General features: G+C 40.0%; 1 protein-coding gene across 2 annotated transcripts; it reads right to left on the minus strand.

Moving 5' to 3' along the window:
- Positions 1–5658: 5658 nt before the first annotated feature.
- LOC137973468 (transmembrane protease serine 11D-like) lies at positions 5659–14112 on the minus strand. Of its 2 annotated transcripts, XM_068820295.1 has the most exons (7): positions 14037–14112; positions 13394–13459; positions 12517–12663; positions 11711–11743; positions 10131–10322; positions 8288–8464; positions 5659–6516 (listed from the first exon to the last, which is right to left on the minus strand). In XM_068820295.1, exons 3-7 carry the CDS (start codon positions 12563–12565, stop codon positions 6044–6046), a joined length of 924 nt encoding a protein of 307 aa, XP_068676396.1. In that variant the 5' UTR covers positions 12566–12663; positions 13394–13459; positions 14037–14112; the 3' UTR covers positions 5659–6043. The 2 variants fall into 2 exon arrangements, with proteins under 2 accessions (XP_068676396.1, XP_068676394.1); XM_068820293.1 differs by lacking the exons at positions 12517–12663; positions 13394–13459; positions 14037–14112 and adding an exon at positions 11827–12037.
- Positions 14113–16028: the final 1916 nt, after the last annotated feature.

The following is a 16028-nucleotide window of genomic DNA, read 5'->3' on the forward strand; positions in this document are numbered from 1 at the left end:
TTTTTAATAGAAAGACAGAGTAATTAGGCTCTACATTTTTTCTTCTTTGGGAATTTTGGATCAACTCTGCACTTGTTTTCTTATCTGCTAATTGAATTCTATGGATATTTTAATTCCAAAAAAGGCCAATTGAACATTCCAATGAGTTAACCTCTCGTATTTTTTCAAACTGTCTTGTTTCATTAAAATTTCAGCTGGAGAATTCCATTTCTTTTATGAAAGTAGATGTTTATTGAAATTTCCGCCATACAATCATGTCCGCACACGTTAGAAGACACTTGACAGCTTATCAGTCTCCATATGGAAATTGAGGATGATTCAAGAGTAGCTTTAATTAATAATATTGCTTGAAAAAATCCCCTATGACTGAAACCAAACGAGAGAAAATCGAAAGAAAAAGAACATAAAATCATCCCCCGAACATTCTTAATTTTAATTGGTGCCTATGCCAGACCTTAATTCGGAGTACGTCATTAATGTCAATCGAGATGGCTTGAGACTTTCTCAGAATTTGACACTTTTCCAAACACTAAATTGTCATCTTTTAGATTCCTTAGCTGAGTTGTTTTTTGCAGGATACATCAGTCCAAACTGTCAAATTTGATTTGTATTTCACAGCATGTACTGGACGGCGAAAATTGAACTAAAGTGCAAATCTCAATCTTGATCATTAATTATGAAGATTAAATCAAACTTAGACCTTTGAACTTATAGGTAGATTAAGTAATATAAACTTCTTTAAGGCGCTTTAGAAATTGCGTTTAAAGCCGCATAATATAAGCTATGGCTCGCTCTTAGCACGAAATTCCAAGTCTTGAAGAAAGAGGGAGCTCGTAAGCTTATAGCCAAAATCAAATAAACTCTGCTTATATAAACAACAAATGACCGCTAATTATTGGGTCAGCAGCATATCAAATTAATCAAAGGTTGCTTTTTGTGGGAAAATAATAATCCCCCCTTCCTTCTTACGAAAGAAAAGCTTCTCGAAAAGAGTAGAGCACCAGTAAACTCAACTCATATGAAGACGATGCCGAGTCTGGAACTGAACGTGGATCGACCGATCGGTCAGAAGTTTAGTTAATTGCTTAACTTCCATTAAAGTTGAGGTTTTAAAACCTTTGCAAAAACCGTGGACGATAAGTCTTTCGAAGTCTTGCATAGCGTTGGATCAGAGAAAATCAACGTGATAAAACATCGCGAATATACATTTTCGCATTGTTTTATCAGTCGTGCAGTAAGTAGTCTATTTGACTTTTTTAAATACTTTTGATTGATGGATGGCATATATGTGAACGCGTGCAAATAGCAGTTTACATTGTAAATACCATCTCACTAATATTGATATTATCTGAGGCTTGTGCGATGCAATAGCTTAATTAATAAGTACTGTAACTTTTTATCTAAATGACTGTCACAGTGTAGAAAACTGGACCTGTTATATTTAAACTGTAACAGAGCTTCGAAGATGGGCATAAATCGGTTGGTTGTAAAGCTCATTATCAGTTCTGTTTTTAGGATTAAAGATCTGGGTCATGTTTCCAAACATTTCCGGATTGAAAGTCAGCAGATGAGCAGACAAGGAATTATGTTGTGGAAGAAACACGATTTTCCGGCTTTAATGCAAGCAAGACATTTAGTACATGTTTCGATTGAACTTCATCCATCTTCAGTGCTAATAGCAGAAACTGCTAAACGGGCGTGACTGACATAATTATTTAGGCAGTATTCGATACGACAAGTTGTAAAGTGATAGTACGTGTAGATCGTACAGATAATCACAGAAAAACACCGTCGGCTGAATAAACTAAAAGCCATCTGATGAGAGTTAAACAAAAACATTTCGTACCCGAAAAATTGGTAGTTGTGAAACTAAGGTACTACTATTCTAGTTTCTATTGTTACCATTTCTTAAGACCACAACATAAAAAACATTTTTGCAAAGTTCTTCCTTCCTTCTGAAGATATCCAGGGGATTATGGCACGCAATTCGCCCACCCGAAATTTCGAGATCTTGGAAGCAGAAAAGTGATCTGAAACAGGGAAGCACATAGTAGTCGACACGGGTGGTCGACTGACCCCGTTTCCGAGCTCTGCACTGGCAAATAAAACGACAGACTGAGAGGAAATTGGAACAGGTTCAGATCAGATGTGGGTTTTTGGTGAAAAGCCTATTCATGGAGTCTATTGGTGGAATCTGAAACTTAAAGCTTGTGGGGTCGCGAATGCCATTGGGAAAGTACTCCAATTAGTGTTAGCGGAAACCCAAGTGGAAGGGGCCAAGAATGCCGCAGGGAGGGGGTAGGGGTCTGTAGATTACCCTCCCACTCTTCCCCCCTCTTCCAGGAAAGTTTGATTTTTATGCTATAGGATTGAAAGTGTACGGCGTTATTTTCGGTTTCATTTTCTCTTTTTGAAATAAAGAATCGAAAGTGTTCGCGATTTTTTCAGTCATAATTGTAAATAAGAAAGAGGCTTTCTTCCCGGCTTATCGTTCTTCTCACACGCAACCAAATGGATACTTGCCAAATTTTAGAAAATTTACTTGATACCGGCAAAAAATCTAACGTTTCGATCACTCGACAACGCTGCCTCATATCATAATATCATATCATATATCTTTCTTTACCCTCGGATTTTAGAGTAGCTTGGTGTAGCTAATATCTCCCAGCATTTACCCTCCCAACCATGATACACCACAGAAGACAGACCACAACACCGGGAACTACATGCCCTACTCTTTGCGACAAGTGTGTGGGTTCTTTTACGTCCCACAGAATTATGAACATTGAAGGGTTATGAGACGGCACCTCCGGCTTATCGTCCTTATCCGAGAAGACTAGAGAGTCTAACCATTTGAAATAAAGAATCGAAAGTGTTCGCGATTTTTTCAGTCATAATTGTAAATAAGGAAGAGGCTTTCTTCCCGGCTTATCGTTCTTCTCACACGCAACCAAAAGGATACTTGCCAAATTTTACAAAATTTACTTGATACCCGCAAAAACTCTAACGTTTCGATCACTCGACAACGCTGCCTCATATCATAATATCATATCATATATCTTTCTTTACCCTCGGATTTTAGAGTAGCTTCGTGTAGCTAATATCTCCGAGCATTTACCCTCCCAACCATGATACACCACAGAAGACAGACCACAACACCGGGAACTACATCCCCTATTCTTTGCGACAAGTGTGTGGGTTCTTTTACGTCCCACAGAATTATGAACATTGAAGGGTTATGAAACGGCACCTCCGCCTTATCGTCCTTATCCGAGAAGACTAGAGAGTCTAACCATTTGCAGATGTAATTACAAAGGCAGCACTTTCTCCCCAGTTATTTGAAGACCCTGAGTGTTGGTCCGGCCGGCCGGAGTTGAACTCACGACCTCCCGCGTGACAGCCCGGTGCTCAACCAACTGAGCCACCGGTGCGCGGCCTCAGGGACAAATCGTTTCACATGATAGCACTGTGATAGGAGCCGAGTATCTTTTGTTTAGAGTCCATTAGAAGGCTCGCCTTGTGACCAACGCACCTACCGTCGTGTGGTCGGGTACCAAGGCAACAGCAATATTTAAAGGAAACTAAAACAAAGCTAAAATCGGTACTAAATAAGACAAAATAGTTTGCAAGACATTTGCATGATGACGTCATTTGACTACAAGTACCAGAATCCTACAGGTTTTGCTTGTCTCATGCTAATTAGAGCTATTGTTATTTTTACCCCGCTTGGAATACAAAATTTGAATAAGAAAAGAAAAACAAACTGAATTCTGGTAGTTGTAGTCAAATGACGCTATCGTGAAAATAGGCCATTGGGATATTGCTGCTTTATAAACGTCCCGCGACAATCATACCTTAGCTAAGGCATTGGAGTACAAGACGCAGAAATCGGGTCTTTGCCCTTTAGTCAAACATGGACCCTACACTATCGGGAGCAATAGACCTCTTTGCAGTTGCGTGCTTAGTTACCTGGCCTTTAAATGAAAGTGAGGCTGGTGTTGACCTTGTTGTGATACAGACCTCCCTCCTTTTCTTATGTTAATGCTCTTGTTGTCATCCTAATTAGTAAGAATGTACATAAGAAAAGCAGAGAGGTTTCTATCAAAACAGAGTCGACTCCAGCCTCACCTTCATTCATAGGCCAGGTAACTAAGCACATAACTGTAAAAATGGACTTTTGAGACAAAGGTGTAAATTAAATTCTATTCTTGCTAAGCTAAGATTTGAAATAAATGTGTTCCTCCGAAGCCGGACCCTGGATACTGGCTCGCTTGCAAATTTCTTGATTCGTAGGTATATGTCGATATGTAAATAAGGCATTATGCTCACGTTCGAATTATGATGTTTACCAGGAAGGAGATATCATATACGTACTCCATCGCATATTCCAGAACCCAAATTTCGTCTCCACGAACGCACTTCGTAATTAATGATTACTCCTAGTTTATAATCAAGTTTGCTCATGCGCAACATTTTAAGGAAATATTTACGGAAATAAAAACGCCTACCTTTTTCAACACGACAAATTGCAGCTTATACATAAGTAAGAAATATCCTTCTCCATATTGTCAGCCTTAGCACTTTACTCATCCAAAATAGGAGAGAACAATAGAAAACATGTGACATTGTTGGACGAATGTCATTTGGTCTCCCTGAAGAACGTCTGTGCAGAAATTAAACTAGTGCGCGCGGCGTAAAAGAGAATAGAAAATTCATCACCGTATGCTCAAATTCTCCACAAAACCTTTCATTTATTTAATTACTCGCGTTTACGTCGTGAGCCAGGCAAGACAAAAAATGGCGACGATTTGAAACGCAGGTGCAGAACGCTCGTGCGTAGGCAATGTTTTTGCTTGATGCACGAGAAGCACGTGCGTTTTATTCCATGTGCGCGCGCAAACGCCGCTTCAAAATATAACTTAATCAATCGCTATCTTGTTTGCGTTGGACAATATGGATGAATCGAACGGTATCTTATAAATGGATTTGGTATGAATGAATTGGAAGTAGATCTAGAGACAGACAATAAACTGTTTACTGTTGTGCATGTGAGCAGGTTGTCGTCAAAATCTTTAAATACGGTCATAAATTTCCCCTTGTTGTAAAGCGGAATCTTGTTTTCTTTTAAGACCCATTCTGACCACTCCTTAAAACTGATCCTGGTAGTCCCTGGTTCAACTTTTCGGCTGCACTTGTAAATAGCCAACTGGTTCGTCTCCGGCCAGTTGGGAATCTCAAACAAAGTTGTTATTCTGGGTCCGGTTGTTCGAAAGCCGATTAACTTAATCCAGGATTAACGTTAACTTTTCTTTCATGTATTCAACTTGTGGGTAAGAGTTTCTTCTGCTTATTCTTATTTTTCAACTGAGATGGACTTCCTCTAATGTAAACTTTTGCCGAGTATCAGCGTTGAACAACACTTGGGAGTAGAGAAATAAACTCCTTGGTTACTTTTTAATCTAGGATTAGCGTTAATCGGTTTTTGAACAACTAGGCCCTGTTCTGTCGTTTCGTTGATTGTGTTTTATTGGCCCTGAGAAGCCCCTATGGGGAGTGGTCAATTAAGAATGTATCTAGCTAGGTAAGTGAGGGGTCGGCCTCTTTCTCTGACGGTCTGTAGCGGTTTGACTTTACTCAGCAATCAAAGTCTAGCGCAAATAAATGTAAAAATGTATATGTTTCATTCTTGATTATAAATCATCTTATATACAGCAAAAGTACTTCCCTTGCGTCTGTTCACAAGTCAAACTTTGGTAAAGAAATCAGAGGACAACACCTACCTCAAACCATGTCTTGTGTGATCTACGAGTTCAAGGCAACGTGAAATCCATGTCTTAAACAAATCTAAAGGGAAATCCACTGATATAAAAATGTACACTGGATGGTTTTAACTGTAGAGCCTACTTAACTTAAAATATAGCTTCTTTTTGAGGTACTATCAATATGCGGAACATTACTACTAGCCTTTCAATAAGTCAATAAAAAAAAATAATCTTCAGCACTGCAACAGGAAATCACTTTATAAAACAATTCTTCTCGACTTTTATCCTCTCGAGCAATTAATATTGCCGTTTTCCCGTTCAAATCTGTTGATTCTGTCTGTAATCCAAGGCTCTAGCACTGTGAGATTCGAATAAACGCCATATTTGTAGGGAGCACCGCATTCGTCACCCCAGGAAACCAAACCAGCCGCGTAATGACGCCCGCACTTCACACAAACCAGCGGACCACCACTGTCATATTCACATGCGTCGATGCCCCCTTTGGGAAATCCCGCACACAAGGCGGTGTCATGAATGGTCCCATTGTAAGACTTTTCCAGGTTACACACTTCACGTGACACAATTCGAACTTTAATCTCGCGCAAGACATCTGCTTGACGCCCATTCCACTCAGTGTGACCCCAACCCGCTACATGACATTCTTCATTTCGCGCGAAAACATCATCAGTGCGAGGCAAACACAGTGGCTGCACGTGATTGGTGAAAACAAGTGGTTTGTCGAGCTTAAGAATAGCTGAAATGCAAAAGAGAACTAGATCAATGTTTCTCGCATCCGCTTCTATTATAGAGTCCCGTGAAGTTCTTTTAGACATGGGCGGTGTTAACTTTACATGCTCAGAGCTTGCGTTCCCTAGAGAAGTGCGCTGAACCACTCAGTTATGCATAAGCAGTTACTATAATTATTACTAAAAATATCAGAAGACAAATTACCGAATGCCGATTGACTGAATCGTAGGGCGTTTTTTCTTGAACACAAGGGTACCGTTGGTTCCAGTAAGTGAAAGCATGATTACTTGATCCTGATTGGTTAACAATTGCTAGGTAACGAAGCGTTATAGATGATCTTCAATCACCTGATGAGACAGCCATGTTGATGCACAAAGCAAGAGTGAAATATGGCTTATGTTTTGCATTATAATAGAGTCCAATTCCTAAGACTTCTTTTCTCTATGGCTCTGTGCACCAACATAGATGCAGTACGTCAGGTGAAAACCATTTTGCTCTTTGTGTGCTAAAGAAGTAATCGCACGTGAATGAAGGACCTTGTATTTTCAAAGATATTTAAATTGCCCTCGTCGCAAAAACTGGCTATTTTGTTACTAAGCTTTGAAATTACTTGTGTAAATAATCCTTGATGCCCTCGGACGCAATTCGATTGCATATACTAATCACTAACATCAGAAGGTCGTGATGCGGGTATCACAACGGTTCTCCTGAAAGCTTTGGAAAAGAATGGACACAAGTAAATGTGCAACAGAAATAATGGACCCATGCCCGAAAAAGAATGGAACTGCGTCGTATATAGCCGGCTCCTGCGCAGACATTCTTGTGACCCGTCACGCAATCTTTCAGAAGGAACGATTGCGTGACGAGTCACAATAATGTTTGCGCAGGAGGCTACGTCGTACATCAACTAGAGGTGGGTTTGTCCACTAACACTGAGAAAAAGAGCTTTTTGGAAAGACAATACGCGCCCCATTCCTCATCCCCACCTCTCTCTCCCCTTCCCTTCCCTCCCCCCCCCCCCCCCACCAAAAAAACATGGACCGAAACATTCATCCAATTATGCACCTTATTCCAAAATGGCCGCCATTTAAATATTCTTTTGTTTTTATTCAAATAAGCCCTTGATGCCTCGTTCTTAAGCTTAAAATTCAAAAGAATATTTTATCTTGAACGAGGCAACAAGGGCCAAATTGTATCCGCATAAATCAGCGGCCATTTTGGAATAAGGTCTATATGGCTTGGTTTGCAGACGACGACAGAGAGAGACGCCACACGGGCAGAGCGGTTGCTTGTCCCTAGTAAACTTCTTTAAGCTTCAATGCTCAAGTAATAAGTATAATAATAATAATAATAATAAAATTATTCTATGGCGCGCGAATCATAGAAAGATGCTCTCGCGCGCTTTACAATACAAACCTATCATATTTAGTTTACAACAAATATGATATAAAGTATGAATCAAGTAACAATCAGAAGTAGAAGTGTAGTGCGTTGATACACTTGAAAATTGTTAAGTCGTTTTGTAGTTGTGTAAATAAACAGGCTGGCCATTTTAAACCGTTTCTGGGGATGTCAAGAGCCCATAGCCTGCATAGCCCAGGGAACCTCCTCAACTCCTGTGCCTGAAATGAGGGCTTTCGAAATAATCACTAAATTCAACGTACAGATATCGATTGAACTCAGTGCTATAGGCCTTATTAGCTAAAGGTAAGGGGCTGAATATAACTGGGATAAAATTTCGGGGAGGGGGAAATCGTGTCGATACCTCTAACACCTACCGACGTCATTCATGGGCGGTGTATCGTAGATCTTTTCAAAAAACATGGATTTGTAATTCTCGTGTACGGTGATATTCACAATCTTCCGTCTTTGCTCAAATCGATCATCTCTTTCGCTCAAACGGTGATCTCCTAGAACTGCTGTCCAATCTGCTGGATTATTGGAGGTATAGGGATCTAGAAATAAGCACAAAGAGAAAAGAGAGCAGGGCTGTCATATTGGTCAAATCACTGGCCTCCCACCAATGCTGGCCCGAGTTCCATTTCCAGACTTGGCGTTACACGTGAGTCGCGTTTGTTTTTTCTCTACTCTGCACCGAGAGGTTTTTCTCTGGGTACTCCAGTTTTCCCCTCGAAACAAAAACAATGTTTTTATTTCATTTACTTAATTTATTTCTGATGAAGAGCAAATTTGTAACTTGGAAAGCCGAACTGAATGAACCATTCGACATTAGGAGAACGCAATTTCTAATCTTGGGGATCCTGTGCATAGGGTAAGCTTCAGCAAATTTTCGTTTTTCATTCGTCAGCGCCATCTTGAATTACGTCATACGTGCATTGATACGTCGTATGCGCAAATGGCAATCGCGCACCTCATGATTGTTTGTTCCTATAAGATTGTTTTTAGTACTCTTCTCCTTTGCTTCCAAAGTGACTGTCGAACGCACTTCAATAATCTTACTAACAGAGATCTCAGTCATTCTCCGTCATCGCGTGGGACATTTTTCTTTCATTGAAAGCGATCGAGCCAGCAACCCCATTGCGACTTCACAAGGTCATACCTCTGCCTTTGTCTGAAGCCCCTAAACGTTGGAAAACTCTCTATCCGGAAGTCAGGTTTGAGGACGCCACAAAAAAATAGGTTTAATAAGCAAAAACGATAGTATTGCACGCCCCAGGGTCTCTTTTCTCTGCTTCAATTGTCGTTGAGAACAATGCACAATTACACTTTGATACATTTCTTTGCAGTTATGGTTTTGACACCGACTCGAAATGATCAAATTTGAGGTCATGTAGAGGACACGAGCACCTGACGACCACTTTTCAATTTTTTCTCTAAATATCCACACCGTTCTCATCAATTTTATTCTGGGAATGTGAACTCACACTTTGAATGCCGAGAGACTTGGAGTAACCACAAAATTATTACAGTAACGGGAAATAATATTTTTAGACAACGTTCTCGTAGCCGTCGTCGTCGTCCTTGCTTAAGGTCTTTAATAAGAACAACTTAAGAATGCGCATCTGATCATAGTCATGTTAAGATGCGCACTAAAAATGACATAAAAACAGAACATTTTAAAGCCCTAACTCAAAAGTGGTGTACAGAGCAAACTGCTGGAATTGCAATGATTTCTACATAAGGAAAACGAAACGCCGAATAAAGAGCACTTTTTTGCAAATGTTCGCAAACAATCTAGTTCGGATCTGACTCCGGATTTGATACCCCAAACTGTGAACGGTTATCTTGGAAAATTTCCATTTCGCAATTTGTATTCATGGAAACAAGAGTGAATTAGAAAAGAGTGTTGTTATGGCATGGGTGGGCTCTCAGCACAGTCACAAATGAATCTATTTTTAGAATACCCGTTCCCGCGAAAATCAGTTGTCATATCCCTGAAAAAACAAGAAGCCAAAAGCAGTCACGCGTGACATGGCTTCTTATGATTGGTCAAAATTGGCGGCCCTTTGTTTGTAACGCACGCAAATTGTATCTAAAAATCAATGTATTTGTGACTGTGTTGGGGCAAGACCACAAAGTGATAGAACAACACTGTTATCTAATTCACTCTTGCTGAAAATCATCTTTTAAGAGTATGGAAATAAAGACAGTGATACTCACTAAAACAATGCGCTGATGTTAGTATCCAAGTGTTTGATATCACCGCGCCGCCGCAGTAGTGACTTCCTTTATAAAACAGCGCCGCTTGCCATGGCCAGTTTCCTTGGGAACTCTGGGTACCTCCCACAATTCTTTTCGAGCGTCGGCCAGTGGAGGTTCTTATCTTTCTAATGCCACAATCTTGGGGAAACACTACGAATAGAGGAAAATAATATTTCAGGCCTCGAACTGTACAAATGTTTTGAGATGGAGAAAACGAAAGAAATCTTATTACCTGTCTAACATCGCGGAAAGAAATTTACAATGAAAAAGCTCATTATTATTTTTCTTATTATCCTTTGAGATTTCCACACTGACCAAACATCATCATCATCATTATCATCACCGTCAATGTCGTCATCATCATGAACAATATCAAGAGTGAATTAGATAAGAGTGTCCATCTATCACTTTGCGGTCTTCGCCAGCACAGTCGCAAATGGATTTATTTTTAGATACACTTTGCGCGCGAAACAAACAAAGGGCCACCAATTTTAACCAATCAGAAGAAGCCATGTCACGCGTGACTGCTTCTGCCATGTTTTTTCAGGGACATGACAACTTATCTTCGTGGGAACGGGTATTCTAAAACTAGACTCATTTGTGACTGTGCTGGCGAAAACCGCAAAGTGAGAGATCAACACTCTTATCTAACTCACTCTTAACAATATGAAATAGGTGGCGCATTTTTGTGCGGTTTATGAATATGCGGGAAAAGCGGATCTGAACAAATGTTAATGAAATCCAAAAAGAAATCTGGGGTAACCACGCATTTTTCAAAGATAATTGATCAACAATATCACATACTATTAGTTATTGCATATTTATACAATGTAATCAATATTGTAAAACGCAATTGAAAATTGCTAGTATTGATAATTGCGCAATATAAATTCAATATTGTATTGTCTTTTGCTCTAAGGAAAGGTGCCAATTATCAAAACGCTACTGCATCTGAATATGTTGCTTTGTGCTGCATATGTTTGCGTCATACGTGTAAACATAGTTAATAGACGGGAATGGTTATGAAACCAGACAACTTTCTTTGTTGTAGGTTTTTGTTCTCTTTTTTGGCCTTGACCGTGCACAAAACACAATAGTTGTTTACTCCGTACCGAGGAACTAACCAATAGAAACGTGTTGGTTACGAAATTCATGCATAGTTTATGAGCGCAAAACAAAAGATTGTGCACGGTCGTGGACTTTCCAACCTAAATCTTGGCATCTTTGGAGTTTGCACCTTTGATGTTTGCCGAGCTTCCAGACCAGTCCTTTCTATTAACTACGGTGTAAACCAGTCCTTAGAAGAGAGAATACAATTGTAAGCTGTTGTGTCGCACAATTTGGTTTCAAAGGTTCCGAACCTTCCGTCGTCTAGAAAACACATTTTGTGACGTCGCAGAACAAAATGATGTAAGATTAAAAAAACTTGATCTGTCAACTAGAACTTCTGACGTCTATGCAGGTGGTCTAAAAAGCCCTCAAGAAATAGGAAAGCCAAAAAACCTACAAAAGCTTGAAGAAGAGGGGTTTTATATTACCTGAGAAAGGTTCTCCTTGAAGAGGTGCAAAATCTGTTGAAAAACAGGAGAAGAATTAATCCGTCCAAGAGATCTAGACGTCTAGTTGATTCAAGGATAAAAAAAATCCTAGCTACCCGTTAAAAAGGTTGAGACATGCTTATCTTTCCTGTATACTATCACATCTCCATATAGAAGCGAAAGATATAATATTTTGGAAGTTGCAATGCGGGCAGTCTTCATGATGTATCGCCTTGAAAATAAGAGGAAGAGTCTGTGACTGGATAGCTTTACAGAAGGGGCGTTTTTTTTTTTTGTGGGGCCTCTTGCTTCAAAGCGAATTCCTCGCCAGCTTCTCGGCACCATCTTCACAATTGCACTAGACCATTCCTACATGGCATCATTAGCTAACTTAGAATACAGCTGTCAGCTGTAAGAATAACGAAAGAACATATTTTCGTAGCAACAGAGTATCGCGAGGTCACGGGTTCAAGCCCCTTGAAGTCTTGGATTTTTCAGGCTTCTCTACGCAATTGTTAAAATTGCGTTCATAACTGCGAGGATCATAACTTAACTTGATTTCATATTCGCAGTTCCATATATGATTCATTACATATATTTTTTCATCGTTAACAGACTGAGTTCCGCCATCTTTTTCAAATTTGTACCGTCTTCTCCCCTCAATCCCTACCCCCCTCACACAGACACCTTCCCCTCTCCCAAGGGGAAACACTTCTCACGATACAATTGCGTTGGGTTCTGGTATTAGGGAAAACATAGCAAAACACTGTAATCGTGTTAAAAATAAAACAGTTGAGTTAACTCACCATATAATAGAATTGTACTCAAGAAAAACAACAGTTTCAGTCGTAGCATACCGGGTTTCCTTCTCTTAAAAGATTCTGTCCTCAATCACGTCAGGAGACAACCCATACGTATGATAGTGCTCGGCTTTTTTTAATTAATAGTACCGACTAGAACAAGAGAAAGTATGATATCTGGATTACCTTACAGACTAAAAGAAGCCGGCTCAATTTGATTCGGAGCATTTTAACAGCAATAAAATAATTCAAAGGTAGGGAGTCCATTTAAAAGCTAATTCAGGCGGGGCACTGAGCAACAACCATTCCCGAGCGACCACCAAAGTTTGATCTGTTATTTGAACCTACAGTAGCTATAAATTGGCCACATCTTAGTTGACGGTTCTTCTACAACTAACGAACAAGGCCATCGGTCTGGCGCCTTCAAGTTAACGGGATCATAGCAAAAATTTCTGATATTATCTAATTTGGGCTAAACTTTAGAACGCTTTGACTGTATGCCTCATTCTTTAAACGATGTCTCTTAAGAAGACAATATTGACCAGGTGTCCTGAGGTCGTTCCCTGACCTAGCTTGACCTGTTTATTGTTTTTTCTAAAACTTATTGTGAAATAAATTTGTAAATGCGAGTTGATTTCAGTGTCAGGTCTCTTTTCCCACGGGCTCCTCTGTGGGCAGTCACTCATCACAGTACAACCAGCTACAGTATCTGCAGCCGCTGTGATACAACCATAACAGGGATCAGTTTAGACCATAGTGGCTTAGTGTTTTTCCGAAAAATCTAAACTTCTGATGCGATTGTAATCCGCTTGAGCCATATTGAGTAACGAAAAATAGAAACTGTTATCTATCATTTCTAAGTTAAATTCCTGTCATATCTTACCGCGCTTGTCCTTCAAAGAAATTCTACTCTTGCGACGACGGTCTGAAACCGGCATCTGAGCAAAACCTGAAAAAATAAATATCTATCTCAGCAGCCAAGTTTACAATTCTTATTTGTCAACAGGTAATACAGACAGGAAGTGCGTTAATTGAGGATTGTGCAAGTCTTTTGATATTATGCAATCAAGTCGTGAAAAAGCCCTTGTTAATTCCATTGCTCCCGGGGAAAAGCACATAATTCGCAGCCAAAATAATTATGAAACAGCGTGTAGCTGTCAGCTAATATCATAATATATAAGGTTGTACAATAATGCCTCATTTAGACTAGCAAGTTTTCCTTGACAAGTTTTTCCTTGACAAGGTTTCCTTGGCAGTGTAAATGGAAAAATATGTCCTTGTTCAAAGACTGGCTTGCTACTTGTCAAGGAAAAACTTGTCAAGGACGATATTTGCTATTGTAAATTACTTGTCAAGTGCACTTGTCAAGGAAAATTTGTCATATTTTCCATTTTCATTACCAAGGAAAACTTGTCAAGGAAAAACGTTTCAAGGAGAACTTGGTAGTGTGTACAGTCGGCAAGTTTTCCTTGACAAATGGTGGGTCCATTGTCAAGGAAAACTTGATAGTGTAAATGAGGCTTAACCTTTGATTAGGTATATTTCGATGACCCAATTTTTCTGACGAGACGGTCCAGAGTGAGTCCTTGAAGTGTCATTCCATCCGAGGAGTTATTGACCGAATGCAAAAATGGCCGCCAACAAATTACTCTTTTGTCTTTGTGTTAATTAGCCTAACTAGCCTCGTTCACACGCGTAAAATTGAAAGAATTTGGGCCTTAAAACGAGGCTAGTTAGGCTAATTAACGCAAAGACAAAAGAATAATTTGTTGGCGTCCATTTTTGCATTCGGTCAATGTCATAGCAAGGATTGTACAAAAAGGTCATTGTTTTGTTTGCTTTGTTTTTTCGCAAAATTGTAGCTAACAAAAATTCCGAGGTACGATACATCATTTGACTCATTTCGCAACGTCTGGTACAAAGCAAGGTGAGGTCGCGGCTTGAAAAGCTTCAACTGGCGAATGGTTGAAAACGATAGCAGGAGGGGCCAGATGAAAGAAGAACGAAAAACTTCATCTTTCCCGGTTTTCACGAGGACATGTTGTAGTGATCAATCATACATTTGATCATACATTTGAAAGCTCAAGTTAGTTAAAGTAATAAAGTTTCCAAAATTTTAACAGTGCTAAATCTCACTGACTTCTTAATGTACTATTTCGAGGTCCAGTGACGTGTGAAGGTGTAATGGGAGCTCGTCTCTTCTACGCAATGATACCTTGACACTAATTTCAAGAAAAGTTGCTACAGGTGTTCGCCGTTAGCCCTTTAACAGTTCACTTTTTCGTGTTAAACTGAGAACGACGGAAAATGATTGAAATTGTTAGGAAGTTCCGAACGGTTAAGGAGTTAGCTGGGTAGGGTTGGTGAGTAAGCATAAAAATGAAGCTGGAAACGGAGGGTAGTGGGTTAAGGGCTTGATTAAAATGGTGTAAGATTAGGATAAGGTGAATTACATACAGAGTAGGACGACATTTACTCAGCCTGTGGTAGAAGTCACTGTGCTTATCCGTTTTATTCCTTGCCAAGTAGAGCGGTTTTCAATTGATTGTCGAAAGTAATTAGCAAATTGCTTTGGTCTTACATTACTTCCCTCAGTGATTGGTTCAAAGTTCTCGCGCCACTTTTTCAACCAATCAGAAGTGAACATTTTCCAGCGCTTTGTGTCGCCCAAGTGTAATTACCTAGTTTTGATTGGTTTACTGGATTGTCTCCGTCCTTTTTGATTGGCCAAAGTAATTACTTTGGATTGGGTTTTACGACACTCGATTAAAACTTGCACTATCACGATTTTACCAGATAATTGATTGGGGAGTTGAATGAGGCCTCGTCCATACGTATTCGACTATTTTTTAATCCCCAACTTTTACTTTGCGGATTCACCTTCCGTCCACACGCATCTGGCGAATCCGGCATTCGAATCCGCACCTCTTTGGTCCGCTCTCCACGATGCCAAGTTTTGAATACGCAAAAGTTTGATCTCTAATCCGATGACGTTACAAACTCTCAGATCCAGTCTTTACCGGGTAAATACTCAACATGGCGGCTGAACGAAATGCTATCGCTTAAGCTTGTCGCCAACTCGCACGCCAGATGACGCCTGCTCCGTTGACAATGGTCACAGGGGGGTCTTGTGGCCCGTTTCTCGAAAGTCCCGAAACAAGCGAATGGCAGTTTCGTAAATCGCTTCTCGGACCCGAAACGTTTTCGGGACGTTCGAGAAACGGGCCCCTGGGGCGCGTTTCTCGAAAGTCCCGAAACTTTACGGGTCATTTTCGGGTGTTACAATTTCTTTTGTATCATAAACGGGGAGGATATAAGTCGTCAAACTTCACAGTCATTTTTCTTTTTGTTTCCTTGAAAACATGGTAAAAGTTTAGCTTTCCAAACCAAGCCGTTGGCAGCTTCACAAATAGCTTTTCGGTCCCGAAACTTTACGGGCTATTTTCGGGTGTCACAATTCCTTTTGTAACTCAAGAGCAGAGAGCATTTAATTCGTCAAACTTCACAGTTAATTTTCT

The sequence above is a fragment of the Montipora foliosa genome, chromosome 10 (assembly GCF_036669935.1).
Source record: "Montipora foliosa isolate CH-2021 chromosome 10, ASM3666993v2, whole genome shotgun sequence".
NCBI lineage: Eukaryota > Metazoa > Cnidaria > Anthozoa > Scleractinia > Acroporidae > Montipora > Montipora foliosa.